The sequence below is a fragment of the Herpailurus yagouaroundi genome, unplaced genomic scaffold (assembly GCF_014898765.1).
Source record: "Herpailurus yagouaroundi ecotype Mexico unplaced genomic scaffold, PumYag 164, whole genome shotgun sequence".
NCBI classification, from domain to species: Eukaryota; Metazoa; Chordata; class Mammalia; order Carnivora; family Felidae; genus Herpailurus; species Herpailurus yagouaroundi.
The window spans coordinates 33,314,138-33,330,165 of record NW_024412405.1 but is presented as its reverse complement, the minus strand read 5'-3'; the positions used below and the strand labels follow the sequence as shown (position 1 = coordinate 33,330,165).

Below are 16,028 nucleotides of genomic sequence, written 5' to 3'. Positions count from 1 at the left end.
TGATATTAAACAACGGTAAACTAAGCTGTAGGACCATATAAACATTTCAGCATAAGCTTACTATATTGAATCTTTTACAGTTTTTATCAGTTAAAGTCATATGAATGAATTAATGATTCAGAATTTATTCTGAAAATGTAAATTAAAAATTTGATTTTGAAGCAAATTCATAAAAATTATTATTTTTATTAATGTTTATTATTTTTTTTTTTTTGAGAGAGAGAGAGAGAGAGAGAGAGAGAGACAGAGCACAAGTGGGAGAGGGGCGGAGAGAGAGGGAGACACAGAATCCAAAGCAGGCTCCAGGCTCGGAGCTGTCAGCACAGAGCCCGACACGGGGCTCAAACTCATGAGTCATGAGATCATGACCTGAGCTGAAGTCAGATGCTTAATTGGCTGAGCCACTCAAGTGCCCCCATAAAAATGATGTTTTAAGGCATAAATACATTTGTTGTTAGAGACAGTTTCTGAATTATGGGTTTACTGTAGACATCATTTGTCTCCTTAATTGCAAGGATCAGCCATCTTTTTCTGTGGAGGGCCAGATAATGAAGATTTTCAACTTTGCAGGCCTACAGAGTCTGTGGTAAAACTATTGTACTTTGCTTTTTAGTGTGAAAACAGCCATAGACAATACAAAAATAAAACTTTTCTTATGAGAACAGGCAGCAGGCCAGATTTGGCCACTAGGCTATAGTTTGCAGATTTCCTACTTTATTGGATTCTGAACATTATAGAACAAAACAATAAAATCATCTTTCTACTCTCTCCCTCCTCCTTCTCATCACTCGTTTTTTAACCTCTTTATTCTTTTTTAACCTTTTTTTTACAATTAGGAAAATGAGACACAGAGTCATTAAGTAACTTGTGAAATAATAATCACACAGCAAGTAATAATGGAGCCAGGATGTGGGCTTAGGCAGTCAGGTGTAGAGCACACACTTCTGACATTTATTATTCCCATATTGTTTTTAAATCAGTTATTAGAGATAATGGTGAATGTTTGTTATGAATACAATATGCTAAGAATTTGTTAGTACAGTATGATTTAACAATATAGAAATGTAAAGAAAAGAGTGTTTTATTCTAAAGATGAGGTAAAAGTCCTCCAGTAATCTATGGTCGCAGAGATAACCTGTTAAATTTTTGTATACTCTTTCAGATTTTTCAATGCATACATAAAGTATATTTTTTAAAAACATAAATGAGGACCATGGTAATATATATTGACCTAGAACCACCCTATAATCATGGACAGATTTCTGAGTCAGAATATATAAATCTATTTTATTCTTTTTTAAGTGCTTTATAGGATTCCATTAAGATATGCTGTAGTATGTTAACCAAATGCCCATTAATGGGTATTTAGAAGTTTCCTGGTTTTGTGTTTGAGTACTTTTTAACGTATTGTTTTCATAAGTAGACTATTGACTTTTTTTTTTTAATAGTATGAAGTATTCAGAACGGAGGAGGAGGAAAAAATAAAGTCTCAGGGACAAGATGTTACGTCATCAGTATATTTCATGAAGCAAACAATCAGCAATGCCTGCGGAACAATTGGACTCATCCATGCTATTGCCAACAATAAAGACAAGATGCACTTTGGTAAATAATTTTTTATTACTGCTTGTCCATCACCTCCCCCCAACCCCAGCCACCAGAAGTCATGAGTTGACTTATTGAGCAGTAGGTGGTGCTGTGGTTCTTTCTTTTAAAGTATGAAATAAAGCATTTTCCTTTCTTTTTCTTCTTTTTTTTCCCCTAGTGGAAATGTATATACTGTTAGAAGAAATATTAATCTTTCCCATTCTTTTATAATGTTGATAAAAAGAGGTTTCACAAAAACCTTAAAGCCTATCATTTATCCCAGTATTCTTATATTCCCAACTTAGCAGTGAAAGGGTTTTTATCTAAAAAAAAAAAGAGCATGCTTCTAGTATTTTCATATATCAGTGTCTTTGAGATAACAAACCTTCTCAATTTTATCTTCTTTAATATTCTCAGAATCTGGATCAACCTTGAAAAAATTCCTAGAGGAGTCTGTGTCAATGAGCCCTGAAGAACGAGCCAGATACCTAGAGAACTATGACGTCGGTACCTTCTTTCTGTCTCGATCTCATTTACGGGCAAAGTTTTGTGGGATTGTAGATACTTTTGGGATGTTTGTCTTGAAACTTTAGTTTTGAGCAATTATGGATTTTATTGTGTCCGTTAAAAAAGACCTTCTGTACTTCATGTAACATTACCTGAAATATCCATAAATGTTGATGAATTGCCACTTCTTTTCTACATCTAGAGCTGAATGACAGAAAAAAAGTTTGATTTACAATTTTTTTAAATATTTTATGATTGACTGTTCCTTACCACTCCCTCCCCATAGTAAATAGATGCCTGCCAATGCCCTGTATGTGTTTCACTGGGAATTTGGAACAAGGCTGAAGACCAGTGGAAAAAACAAAGGCTTAAGGCTAGATGTCAGATCATATGTAGCTATTCTATCAGCTTAGTAATGTTTTTGCCTGTGTGAAGACATAATCTACTTGTACCATTTCATAGAATTGTTTTAGAATGACATTTAAATCTTACTGGTTTTGGACTCTTATTTTTCTTTTGAAGGACTTTTAAACTTTAATTAACACTACTAGGTAGATGTTAAGTTCTTTGGAATTAGAAGGAGTATAATGTACAGATTATTTGGCTAGAAAAATGCCTTATACAGAGTTTGTGTCCAATAGATTCATTGATTTCATCATGTTTTACCATTCTTACCTACTTTGACTATCTTAAATTGTTTTTCTTTAAAAAACCTGTAGATCATAAAACATCTTTATTTTACACAAAAGTAAATTAAACAACATAAAAGTCACCAGTAATCCTACCAATAAGAAGTAGCCGCCATTATTAATATTTTTATAGGGAGTATATATGTATATACACAAGTTTTTAAAACAAAAAGTTGATCACACTGTAATATTGTTTTATAACTTGCTTTTTTCACTTAACTTATCACAAACGTATACCATACCAGTAAGTATATATTTGACATCATCATTTAATGGCTGCATAGCTTTCCATTGTACAGTATTTTATTTTACCAATAAATTATTGTTGGTAATTTAATACTTTTCCTCTTTATTCACTATTTAAAGAAATACTACAAGGTATATTATTGTAGCTAAATCTTTGAAAATGTCCTTAATTATATATACTTATGTACAGTTATATGCGAATACATAAACTCCCAGAAGAGAAATTGCTGGATCAAACAATTTGCATGTTTTTAAGGCTTTGATACTTATTGCCAAATTGCCATTCATAAAGGTTGTACTTTTCACCCAAAAATGACTACTTTTGCCCATTTTCTTCATGTTTGCTAATAGTGGGGACTGTAAGGGCATTTTTTTTTTCTTAAGTTCAGAAAACTGAAATCTCTAGCTTCTGATAAATGCATGCTTTTTGCTCCACATTTTTAAACTGCTGACTGAAGCTGCATGATTAAGCATAACTACAGCCAGAGCCGCAGAGGAGCATGTAACCTGGAGAAACAGATGAGATCAGCTTTTTCAGTCTCTATCTGTGAGATGCTTACTTTATTCTAGTCCCAGTTGAATAAAGTGTTAAGTGTTAGTTCTAACAAATAATTTAAATGACTCCCACTTAACACCTGGAAATTACAAATAATCAAATATTCAGTTTCCTAAGTCTTCAGGGATTTGTGGGTTAGAAAGTACAGCAATTCATTTGGTTACTCAGAAATCATTCTTAAATATGTAATGCTAAACTGTTCCTAAACTTCTTCCGATTTGTTGTTTCTTAACAAAGCTTTAGATGTTAAAACTTAGCATTGTTGTTTTCTTTTAGAAAGTTGGACACGGTCATTTTTTCCTGTTAATTCCTTGTGTTCTCATTACAGGCTATCCGAGTCACTCATGAGACCAGTGCCCATGAAGGTCAGACTGAGGTATTTCCCATTTTTCAAAACTTTCCTTGCCATGTGTAAGTCTAACCACAGTGTTCTCATATGGCATGTAGTTTTAGAAAACCACTTGGACTTTTTTTTCCTTTGAAGGAATCTGCTTATGTAAAAGTCGTCATGAAGTAGCACAAGAACATATATTGGTAAACTATTAGTAGGCACTTTGATATCAGCTGTCTCAGTCTGTCTAATCATTTAGACAGATTGCAGGTTGTGGGCTGTTTGCGTTCCCTATTAGAGTCCTCTGATTTGTGCAAGTGTTTCGAGAAAAATACCTGTGCTATAGTATGAGCAGATGAGCCTGTATGATTTTCAAGACTCTATCATGCCCAACCTGTGGCAAAAAGCTGCGTCATTCTCTCTGCTCGGTAAATCTGTTCCAGGGCAATATGATGGTTTTTTACCATTTTCACCCGGGTAGCTAGTTCCTCACCTGGCTCACCTCTCGTCTCCTTCTCTTGCCTCTTTTTTTCTTTCTCTTGGTTGTCTTCATTCCCTCTTCCATTTCTTTTCCTTCCCTCTAAGCCTCGTGCTCCTGCTCGTGGGAGGGGTGTTAAAAGGAGTTTCAGCAAGATGAATTAGAGTTCAATTGAAGTTGTTTGGTGAATGCATAGCACATCTGAGTGTTAACACCAGAGAAATATAGATTTTCTTTCTTATCCATCTGGGACTTGAAACCATAGTTTTTCGTGTACAAAGATCATATTACCTTTATGCATTAAGAGTACTTGAAAACACATTTGAAAAATACCTGATTTAAAAATATTGGTCTTAAATAGTTGCACTATCTGCAAAAAAATTTAAGGAGAAAACAATTTGATACTATGGTATGACTGCAGTTTTTCATAGATTGAACTGGATAACTGAGTGTTTATAATAAAGCCATCTAAGAATTTGAACACTAATTCCCCCTATAATTATATCTTCTTGGTTGGTCTCAGGTTCTACTTTCAGAGGTGTGGACTATTGTTTTTTGACCAAGTTTGCACAAACACACACACACACATACACACACACACACTATCTCCAGATGGCTATAACACCAGATTGTGGATTAATCAAACACTCCCTTTTTTTTATTGCTTTGTATGATCCTAAGCATGTTCTTAATCTTCACTCTGCTTTGCTTTTTTGTTTGTACATTTATAGTGTTAGAATTAGCAATGACGATAATCAGCATGAGATTGTTATAAAATACGAAGATAGCTATTTGTAATGAAGCAAAATTAAGTGTAATAAAGCAACATTAATACATGTTTACTTCAAAAATTTGTCTTTGCGTTACCTTATCTTGCCTTTTTTTGGTGGCTTTATCCATATTATGGCTTCAGTAACTCCTTTTATTTTATTAAAAAAATTTTTTTAATGTTTATTTAGTTTTGAGAGAGAGAGAGAGAGAGAGAGAGATAGAGAGCAAGTAGGAGAGGGACAGAGAGAGAGAGGGAGACACAGAATCTGAAGCAGGCTCCGGGCTCTGAGCTGTCAGCACAGAGCCTGAGATGGGGCTTGAACCCTCCTGAGCTGAAGTTGGAGGCTTAACCAACTGAGCCACCCAGGCGCCCCTTCAATAACTCTTTTTAGATGATGTTCACAGCTCTTTCCAGACCTGACTCCACTTTTTCTAATCTTGGGTGTATTTTAGACGTCACCTGAATGACCCCCAGTATTTTGGAATACACTTGTCCTTGTTTGAGCTTATTATATTGTATTTTAAACTTTTCTTTCCTTTATTTTTTTCTATTTCTTGTAATAGTTTCATCATACGTTTTCCCCACTGTCACTAATAGAAATTTGTTTAACTTCTTCCTGGAAGATCAGCTTCTTATGTAGATTGTCAATCCTTAATCTTTATTCTAATACTCATTCATTTTTACACAGTTCTCCTGGATTACCTTTCCTGAAATGTAACTTGAATTATTTTGGGTACTCGGATTTTTCTGAAGTGTTTTAGTGTATAGAAAACAGTGATTTTCAAGGCAAGGTAGAGGTAGAAGTTAGGATTTTCTGAATAGCTTTTTCTAAATTTACTTTCAGAAGAATTAATCCCTTTTGTTCATTTTGCATCTTTGATAGTTGAGAATCCTTGCTAGAGTGAACCCTATTTTTTTGTGTATTATAGCCCTAAAGTGTATCAGGGTAAAAAAAAAAAAAAAAGAAATGTGTTTGAGAACCATTTCCCAGGCATATACAATAAATTTCAGGCTCTTTAGCCTAGCTGTAGTCAAGCTTTTCCTAACTCTTGTCTTTCTAACTTTTCAACAGTGTTCTTTCGTTAAATATTTCTCTCTTGCTTTCCTTCACTTAACTGTTGCTAGGCTTTACCTCTTGCAGTTTACTTTTCTAAAATTATTCCTTCTGTTCATCTCTGCTCTTCCTACTTCTACCCATCCTTCAAGATCTGGCTTAAATACTACCTTCTGCATGAAGCAATCCATTCCCTTTATGGAATCTTTATATGACTTCTATTATTTGCATTTAGCTATTTTCATACTCTTTTTCATTTATTTAAGATGTATATATTTTCACCTTTTAACAGCTCTGAAATTAGGATGTATTTTTGCAGTTAATGTCGTAATTTACTCTTTAGTATCCCCTGACTAGTTGTGTATAAAGTGACATATCTTATAGCCACTGGTCCCTTAGCTTTGACGAAATGTGGTGTCATGTCTACCTTACTGTGGCTCTTAGACCTAGGATTGGTGTCTGATTCATTTGGACATGCTCCAAAATATCCACACTATTCCTTGCACATGAGCACAGTACATATTTATTATTTCACCAAAATTCCCTCAGAACTATCCTTAGTGGTGTAAGAACTTAAAAAAAAAAAAAAATGTTTTTTTCCATAGTCCCCTAGGTAAACAGGACATACCCATTACCCGTTGTTCTTCAATACTGCACTATTAACATTTTGGGAAGGGTTCAGTTCTTTGTTGTATGGGCTGTTTTGTGCATTCCAAGGTGGAATATATATTACTATAGTCCAGGGGCACCCGGTTGGCTCAGTCAATTAAGTGTCCAACTCTTGATTTCAGCTCAGGCCGTGGTCTCACAGTAATAGGATTAAGCCCCACATCAGGCTCTGTGCTGAGTGTGGAGCCTGCTTGGAATTCTCTTTCCCCTCTCTCTGCCCTTCCTCAGTTCACTCTCTTTCTCTCTCAAAAAAAAATTACTATATTATACTCACTATTTTATTGACTCTCAGTCACTGAGAGAACAAAACTTAATAGCATATATTTTCAAATCTAGTATGAACCAGCTTAAAACTTTTACACCAGGTACTGTTTTTGTGATCATCTTATTTCAGGTTCATCTACCATCTATGGGCTGAAGAGTCTTTGACATATTATTACCTCCATTGCTCTCTATATTCTAGCACACTGGTTTTTGTTAGTTCCTGGGAAACAGCTAAGTCTTTCCAGTTTGTTTTTGTTTGCTTGGGCTGCCATAACAAAATATCACAGACTGGATGACTTAAAGAACAGAAATTCATTTTCTCACAGTTTGGAGGCTAGAAGTCAATATGGTACCATCAGGGTTGGTTTCTGGTGAGCCTCTCTTCCTGGCTTGTAGATGGATGCTTTCTCACTGTGTTCTCACATGGCCTTTTCTCTGTGTGCGTGTGGAGAGAGGGAGAGGGAGAGAGAGAGAAAGATATATATATATATATATATATATATATATATATATATATATATACACACACACACACACACACACACACACATACAGAGAAAGAGAGAGGGATCAATCAATCGATCAATATCTTGTATCTCCTCTTCTTCTTCTAAAGACACTAGTCCTATCCAAGGTAGAGCATTACCATTATTAACCTTATTTACCTCCTTGAAGACCCCATCTCCAAATATAGTCCCATTGGGGGTTAGGGCTTCAACAATAGAATTTGGGGGGAACACAGTTCAATGTATAACACCACCTGACTCAGTACTCTCCTGGAAATGCCCCTCCTGTTTGCATAGACCTCTCATCCATGGGGTCACTCCTTAAAAGTCATTTTTTCAGAGGTGTTTCTTTTATCACTGTCATATACATCCACCTCTGAATTTTCTGTCACAAAATCCTGTTTATTTTCTTCCTGGCACTTTTAAATGATTTATAATAAGGTTTTTTGCTTGTTTGTTTCTTCTGTTTATTTATTAGACTGTAAGTGCCATGAGCTTTGTCCCATTCACCTTGAATCCCCAGGACAGTGCTTGGCATGTGTAGGAATTTATGAGAAATTACATATACAAAGGTAAGGAGCACAGGATGTAGGTTTGTATGCTGACTCCACTACTTAGCAGCTTAGGCAAGATACTTTCCTCAGTGTAAAATGGAGACAGCAGCATCTACCTTATGGGATTGTTGTGAAGATTGATGAGCTAATCATATAAAGTCCCTGGCATATAATGGACCTTCAATAAATTTTAGGTGGTAATTTTATTTTATAAGCATTCAGAAAAATGAATATGAATGGCAGAGGATGAGGCTATAAGAAGGTGAGGATGAGGCAGAGGAGGAAGTTAACAAGGGGAAGTCAGACAAGGAGGGGGCCTGGATTTTATAGGCAACAGGAAGCCACCAAGGATGGTGTGTTTAGTTTAGTTCATGGGTCATCTGTGTGGAAGTTGGATATGGAGCCTCACGCTATGGGGAGATAGCTGAAATCTTTTGTATTTGGATAGTAGTTAGAGCCTTGAGAATTCTATAGAGGGGGAGTGGTGGTGGGCCACAATAAATCCCCGGGGCGTGTTGGTGTTTACAGAGTGGGTAGAGGGGGAAGAGAAGCCAGTAATAACAGTGTCATAGCAATGGCAGTTGTCAGGGACATCTTTATTACTCTGTCAGAACATGTCCATGGGAGTAGAGCAGCCCAGAGCCTTAGTACATGCAGAGATTTATAGCCTGAATGAGAAATCAGTAAGTTGAGTCACCCAAATACAGTGGTATTTTCAGAAGACTGGCTTACTTAATAGGTTTCTGTAGACCAGTTGTCTGTTTACTCATGTGGTTTTCCCATCCCATCATCCCACCATGATCGTCAGGCAGCCTTTGGCTAATCCAGAAATTTGGACAGTAGCCCCACTTCACTTAAGTTTCATTAACCCAAACTGAAAATTATTGCTTTCGTTTTTCACTTAAGATAAAAGAACAATGGGATATGAGGAACTTAAATTGTGTGTTGTTAAAATTTGAACAAGTGTCAGTGATACAGTCAGTAATGGAAGCAATCTGCCAAGTCCAAGGTGAAGAAAAGAAAAAAAAATCCAGAAAGGTATTTAATTTGCCTTTAAACTCTACTTTTACTTCATTGATGCTTACCTAAAAAGCAGTTTCTCCCAAAATATTTGAAAAATTAAAAAAAAAAAAAGCAATTTTAAAAGTTTGTCTTTTGTCCTTATTAGTCTAGGAGCTAGTCCAGATAGGAGTAGAGCTCTCCTGATGATTTATTGTTTATTTAACTTTTTACAAAAAAATACATTTATCATACTTTTCAGAGCCTTCCATTCAAGTTTATCACAACTGTGAAAAGTAATAGAAATGGCACTACTGTTTTATTTATGGTTTTAAATGAACATGCCAAAGTGGAAAGTGCTTTTTGACTTACATATATTCACTTCCAATCTTTTTTTAAAAATTTATCTTTAAAATAGTTAAGATCAAAGAATTTTGTGGGAATTTTTTTCTTTACATTTTATCATGAGCATTTTCTTGTTTCATCAAACCTCTTCATAAAAAATTCTATGTGGCTATCTACTGTTATGTGAATGAACCATAATTTACTTTCCAGGTTTTTTTTTTTTTAACTTTTGATGTTTGTATTGTTTTCAGTTTTCCAAGTTAAAACGGTAACTTTACTGAATGTCTTTCTTTATCCAAGTATTTATTCTACGTTCTCTTTTTAAAGATAGTTTCCTATATGTAGAATTACTGAATCAAAGGGCTGAATATTTCTAAGTTTCTTATTATATAAAATAAAATTGTCTTTCTTTCATTTGATCAACTAAGTAACCTGTTTGAGTAACTGTAGTACCAGGCACTGGGCTAGGAGATGTACGTACAAAGGTGAATAATACGTAGTTTGTGTCTTTCAGGATCTCTTACTTCAGTGGAGATAATCTCAAAAGTAACCCTTACCAGTGTTGAATTCTGTTTTTAAATTTTACCATGTGTGATAGAGGGAATATGTTTGATTGCTAAAGACAGTTCAGAATTCTTTACTAAAAGTTTATAGAAGGAATTTAAATCATGAAATTGAATTATAATTTATTTATAATGAAATACGTAATAATGTGTTTTGCTTAGTGTTGTCCATTAAGTGGGAGTTTATTTGTTAGGTAAGCAGTAGATAAATTGTGACTTTAAGTATGTGTTCATATATGTATACACAGTCAAAGATAAAGTGTGTGTGTGTGTGTGTGTGTGTGTGTGTATGCATGTGTGTGTGCGTGTGCATGCATGTATGTGTATCTGGTTGGCTTGGCCCTATCAATGCAGACTGTCAGTGGAGGAAAACAGTGTCAAGTCTCATTTTAATTCAGTGTATAAATATACTTTGCATGGCTTCATTTTGCTCTCAATACAGTTTTGAGTGATTTTGATTATGTTAGAGTAAATTAAAGTGCTTACATTTATTTCTCTTCTTTAAGGATTTATTTTCTTCTTTCCCATGTTTGAAAGAAGCTAAACCTGTTAGGAAGAAACTTACTTCTTATACAACATAAAGTTTAAGTTTCTAATATTCTTAGAATAATCAGATGGAAACAAATGGAACTCTGATGCAAAGTATGCTTTTTAAACCATATAGCCTGCTTTTGTTAGGAAATCTGAAATTGCACTTTCTGACTTTTTTTTTTCCATTTACTTTCCATGCCTCATTTTCTTTGTTTCATTCCAGTAAGACTTAAGGTAAATCTTTTTTGGGGCAGCTTCATTTAATTTCATTCTTAAAATTGAGAGATTCTCTGGAACTCCTGGTTCTTTATACTTTTGCCTCTGTTTCTCTTATTTTTCTTTTTTATTGTTGTCATTCCTTCTTAATATTATTACCCAGAGAAAGGCATGTTTTGAAAGTATATGTAAAGTTGAATGGGGGAGCTGAGTTGGAAGGAGGGAATACAAATTAGAATTAGTCACATTTGGGAAAATGTTATTGGAATGGTTCTTTTTGTTCTGTATTTTCAAGCACTGACACCATGTCTCCAAGCATGTAATCAGTTATTTATCTAATATCACTAGAAAAAAATGTATAGATAGATTAAATTAGTTGTTGAAAGGTAAGAAATGTAAATACTACTCCATCCTGATTATACTTTTTTCCCCCTTTCTTAGGTTTAGTGCTTTGTCCTAAAATGGATCAAGATATTCTTATCTTTCTTCTTCATCATCTTTTGAACTTATTTATTATTTTTTGGTATGCTGAGGGTTTTGGAAATAGCAATATTAAACTATTATTTTGGAGGAAAATTCTTAGACTGAATTAATGAGTATACTCTTTTAGATCTGACTAAATGTAACCCTTCTGTGTAAAAATGTCTTCAGTAATAAACATAGAATCAAGATTAGGTTTGAAGATGGTGAGGTTTTTATTTGTTTTGTTTAAAACCATAGCTTTCCAAAATGAAGGGGGTGATGCTAGGATTTAAGATTTTTTTCATTTGTAATAAATGAGAACCTGTTCTCATGTTGTTAAAAAAAAAAATCTGGGAATTAGCTTGACCAGCTTAACAATGGTAAGCTTGAATTTAATGTAACATGTACAGATATGTCATTATATTGGTAGAGATTTCTGACATGGAGAATTGTAAATTGAAGTGAGGAAACACAGTTGTTAAATTAGTAGAGGAAAAGTCTTTCAAGAATGTCTTGAAATCTGTGGGCATCTTGATTTATTAGATGAACAAAATGAATAAATTTGCCATCGTGCAGATTTTCCATGGACTATGTAGTGATATTTTGTGTATTTTGATATGTAGCCCATGTTTCACTTTGACTTCTTTGCCAGCTAAACATGGATACTCTGTAGGAAAGTTTGTATCTTTTGCATGAATATGGTTTTACTTTCCTATTTTAAATTTGGACCTTACCTTTAGTGCAATCCGATATATTGTACTGAGCTTTCCAAAAAAATCTACAGAAATCCATTTAGAATTAATTTATAGTTGTGATTTTAAACTTTTCAAGTTTTACGTATATGGACATATTCCCATGCATGTGCATATACATACTCATACATGAATGCACACACATTTACAATTTAACTTCTTTTCATAGCATTTGGCAGCCCTAGAGAAGTTCCTCATACTTTTTCTTTCCATGTGCCATTTTAAACTCAGCGATATTGCTGAGGTCTGCAAGGACATATACATTCAGGAAATAACTGTTAAATTCAATTGTGATCAAATACATATTTTATCAACAGATCAATAAAGGAGTCATTTCCAATGATCATATAAAGAAGCTAAAATTATTTTTAAAAGTGGAATTTGAATTTTTTACAGCATTTTATTCCCATTTCTACCCTGTAGAAGGAAAGGAGATATTATAAAGAAAATGCACATTGTTTTCTACTAGAGGTGCACAAATATCGTAGGTTCTCAAGCCAGAAAACTCTCACTCTGAGATGACTGGGGATGCTTGGAGACATTAGGCGTCACTTTGGGTGCCACAGTGTCAATTGAGGAAGTTTTCTTTGTACTCTTAGTGTCATTTATGGTTGAAAGTCATGGAAATTGAGGTGCTTATTAGCTTCCAAATATTCTCATCTTAATCCTCACTGCTTTTGAAACCATGTTTGTCATCTTCCTTTAATGATGGTTACATTTACTGAATGCATCTTACATGGTGGGCATTATACTAAAGGACAGGTGTCCCCTATTCTAATCTTCTAAATTCCTTAAGATCTATGTTACCCCATTTTACAGATGGGGAGAGTAAGAAGTAACTCATCCAAGGTCACATAGCTAGTAAGTACTGACCATGCTATCAAGGCAGAAAAACAAAATAACTCAAAATTGCTAAAACAAAAAAAGAAGAAAGGGAAGATTTTTAATTTTAAATTTTTGTTTTTATCCTAAGAGCAAAGTTAAACACAGCTAATAATTTAATGCAAATATGTAATGCATCACAAGCGACCATTCTTAGTTGTACTGAATACTTTTATTCTTTGTTACCCTTATATCTAAGTTAGCTCTTAGTAGATTTTTCCTTATATTAAACATAAAATCTTCCCCTTAAACTAACCACAGTCTTTTGGTTATCATATTGTGTATATTTCAGAAAACAGTAATTATTTTAAGTATCTACCAGCTAATGATCCCTTCATGTTCAGAAAATTACATGGTTATAATGATATTTTTCTTAATAACAGGATGCCTATTAAAATGAGAAAATGTTTTGGGTGTAAGCCAAAATCACTTAGTTTATTTTCGCATTTTAGAATAATTCAGATTTAAGCATTTACAACAACCTTCCAAACACTTGATTTCTTAATAGACAAGCATTTTTTAGGCAGACCCTTGGCCCCCTTTTTAAAAATGTGTGTATCATTTCTTTTTAGCCTTTATAGTATTTTTAATTCATTGGTTAAACAGTTTAAAGAGTAATCTTGTCATTTACATACACACAGGGACATGTACATTAATGGAAAGAAGGTTTTAAACAAACACACATCCTTTTTAAACAGGCACACAACCTCCACCTTTTAATTAAAGGTTTAGATCATTTCTTTGTAGCCTTCATGATATTTCTAATTTTTTTTATTGTTATTAAAGTTTAAAGAGTAGTTGACTCATTTTCTCACATACAAAGTGACATGCACATTAACTGTGAAGGAAAAATAATTTGGCTTTGTAGGACCTGGGTATTTTATTTTTGTTTTATTTGTTTATTCTGAACTAGCTATAAGTGTTTAAAAACAGAAACATTTGAATTGTGTTTGAGGAATACAAATAGAGATAGTAATAGATTTCCCTCTATGAATCAGCTAAATTAATTGACAGTTGATGGGTGAGTGGCTCTGTATGCAATGAAAACACTGAAATTAGAGTCAGGAGTCATGTGTTCTGCCTCTGGTTTTGACTGTTACTAGTTGAATGCTTTGGGCAAGTCAGCTAAGTCCTTGTGCTTCTAAATATTAAAAAACAAAAAACCAGCTCCCCCCCCCCCCAAAAAAAACACTGTCCTAATAAACCCACTCTGTGTTTGTATTTTATTTTATTATTTTTTATTTTTTTGTCTTTTATTTTTGACTCTGACAGGATTTAAGTTAGAATCAGAATGCTTAAAAATCTCTGAAAATGAGTGTTTATGCCTAAATCTTTCATGCAACAATAATTTATTAAATTCCTAAGGGTTCTTTGTGAAGAGCAAAACATTTAAGCTGCTTTTGAAATGCCTGGGGTTCTGAAAAGTCTATTCTAGGTTTTCCTGAATATTATATAATGAAGAGATAGATTTGTTATTACATGCATTGCCTACAGAGCAGAGGGGATGTAGATTCAATGGTAAAGTCTGGCACATGTTGATATTTTTAATAATTTTAATGAAGTAAGTAATTTTTTAAGCAATTTTGGATTCTAAAAGACTATAAAATCACAATAAGCAGTCCCAAGAAGGAAGCTCTCATTCACTCCACCAGCCTCACTGATACTTAAGAGATAGACTAGGGACAAGACTAGAGAGAGCTCTAAGGTGCAAACCTGGGGAAGGGAGCAGTTTCTACTTTGGTTATGGCACCAAGTCTGGATTCTTCTCTACAGAGCAAAACCTAAAGATGCTAGGACAAAAAAACCTTCTTTGGGGAAGGGAATAGATAAAAACCACCCCTTGGGGGAGGGGCAGAAATCTATGAGACAAATCACTGGAGGAGGAAAGCCTGATTCTTGATATTCAGGGACAAACAGCCTACCTATAATGGTAGAGCCAATGGCTAAACCAGAACAATAAAGAATGTCTCTATCATCTCACCATTAAAGACCAGCATGCACCAATAAATGTCAAAAGTTTGAGAGTGAGCAAAAACAAGGAGAAAAACCTCTGAGCACAGGCTCTGAGAAAAATCCTATATCTGTCAGTGGAACAAGAACATTGAAAAAGAAAGCGTCGAACAACCCAGCTGCTACCCTAAGCACAGGGTAATGGTAGATGAATTTTAAGGTGGTAGGTTGGTAAATTTAACCATAGCCAAATAAAACCCAAACAGCTCAACTCCTGACTGGATTGATTCAGTTCCACACATTAAGGCCTACAAGAAGGGACATGCCCATTCTCAGGCATAAGTACTATTTATCTCAGTTTGCTCTTCCACAAGATGTATAGCTTTTAACCAAAAATTATAAGACAAGAAACAAGAAAAATAACAGTACACTGTTATAAGACAAAGCAGTCAAAAACCAGAGTCAGATATGATTTGGATATTGGAACTGTCAGATGCAGCTTGAAATAAGTATAATTAACATATTAAAGGTTCATGTGAAAAAGGTAGACATGTACTAACAAATAGGGAATATCAGCAGAGAGTTTGAAAGTACAAGAAAGAATCAAATGGAAATGATAGTAATGAAAAATATGGTACCAGAGATGAAGAATGCCCTTAATGGGCTCACCAACCAATAGAATTGACAAAATTGAGGAGAGAATCAGTAAATTTGAGGGCACATCACTAAAAATTGCTCATACTGAACCACAAAAGTAAAATACACTGTGGTAGTGGTTTTAGGGGACCCAGGGCATCTCAGAGTTGTGGAGCAATCTCAAATGATCTGATACATGAAAGTAGAATCCCAGAAGGAAAAGAGAGAGGTGGGGGCTAGATGGAGACATAGGACAGTAAAAATATTTCAAGATCTAATGGCTGTTTTTCAATGAATAATTAAAGACATCAAAGCACAGCTTCAAGAATCTCAACACTAAGATAAATACCCCTATGCTCCCAAAACCAAACACACATAGACCCGGAGATATATAATATTCAAACTGCAGAAAATGAAAGCTCAATAGAAAATGTTCAAGGCAGCCAGAAGAAAAAGACACATTGGATACAGAGGAACAA

At 34.4% G+C, this 16,028-nt stretch overlaps 1 protein-coding gene across 3 annotated transcripts in view; it reads left to right on the top strand.

Annotated features, from left to right (window-relative positions):
- UCHL3 (ubiquitin C-terminal hydrolase L3) overlaps window positions 1-16,028 on the top strand; it is a 100,844-nt gene that overhangs the window by 68,431 nt on the left and 16,385 nt on the right. For all 3 annotated transcript variants that reach the window (XM_040487357.1, XM_040487358.1, XM_040487356.1), the window contains 3 exons: window positions 1,449-1,605; window positions 2,005-2,090; window positions 3,914-3,961. In XM_040487357.1, coding sequence (XP_040343291.1) covers window positions 1,449-1,605; window positions 2,005-2,090; window positions 3,914-3,961 — 291 coding nt within the window. The remainder of the gene's footprint in view (window positions 1-1,448; window positions 1,606-2,004; window positions 2,091-3,913; window positions 3,962-16,028) is intronic.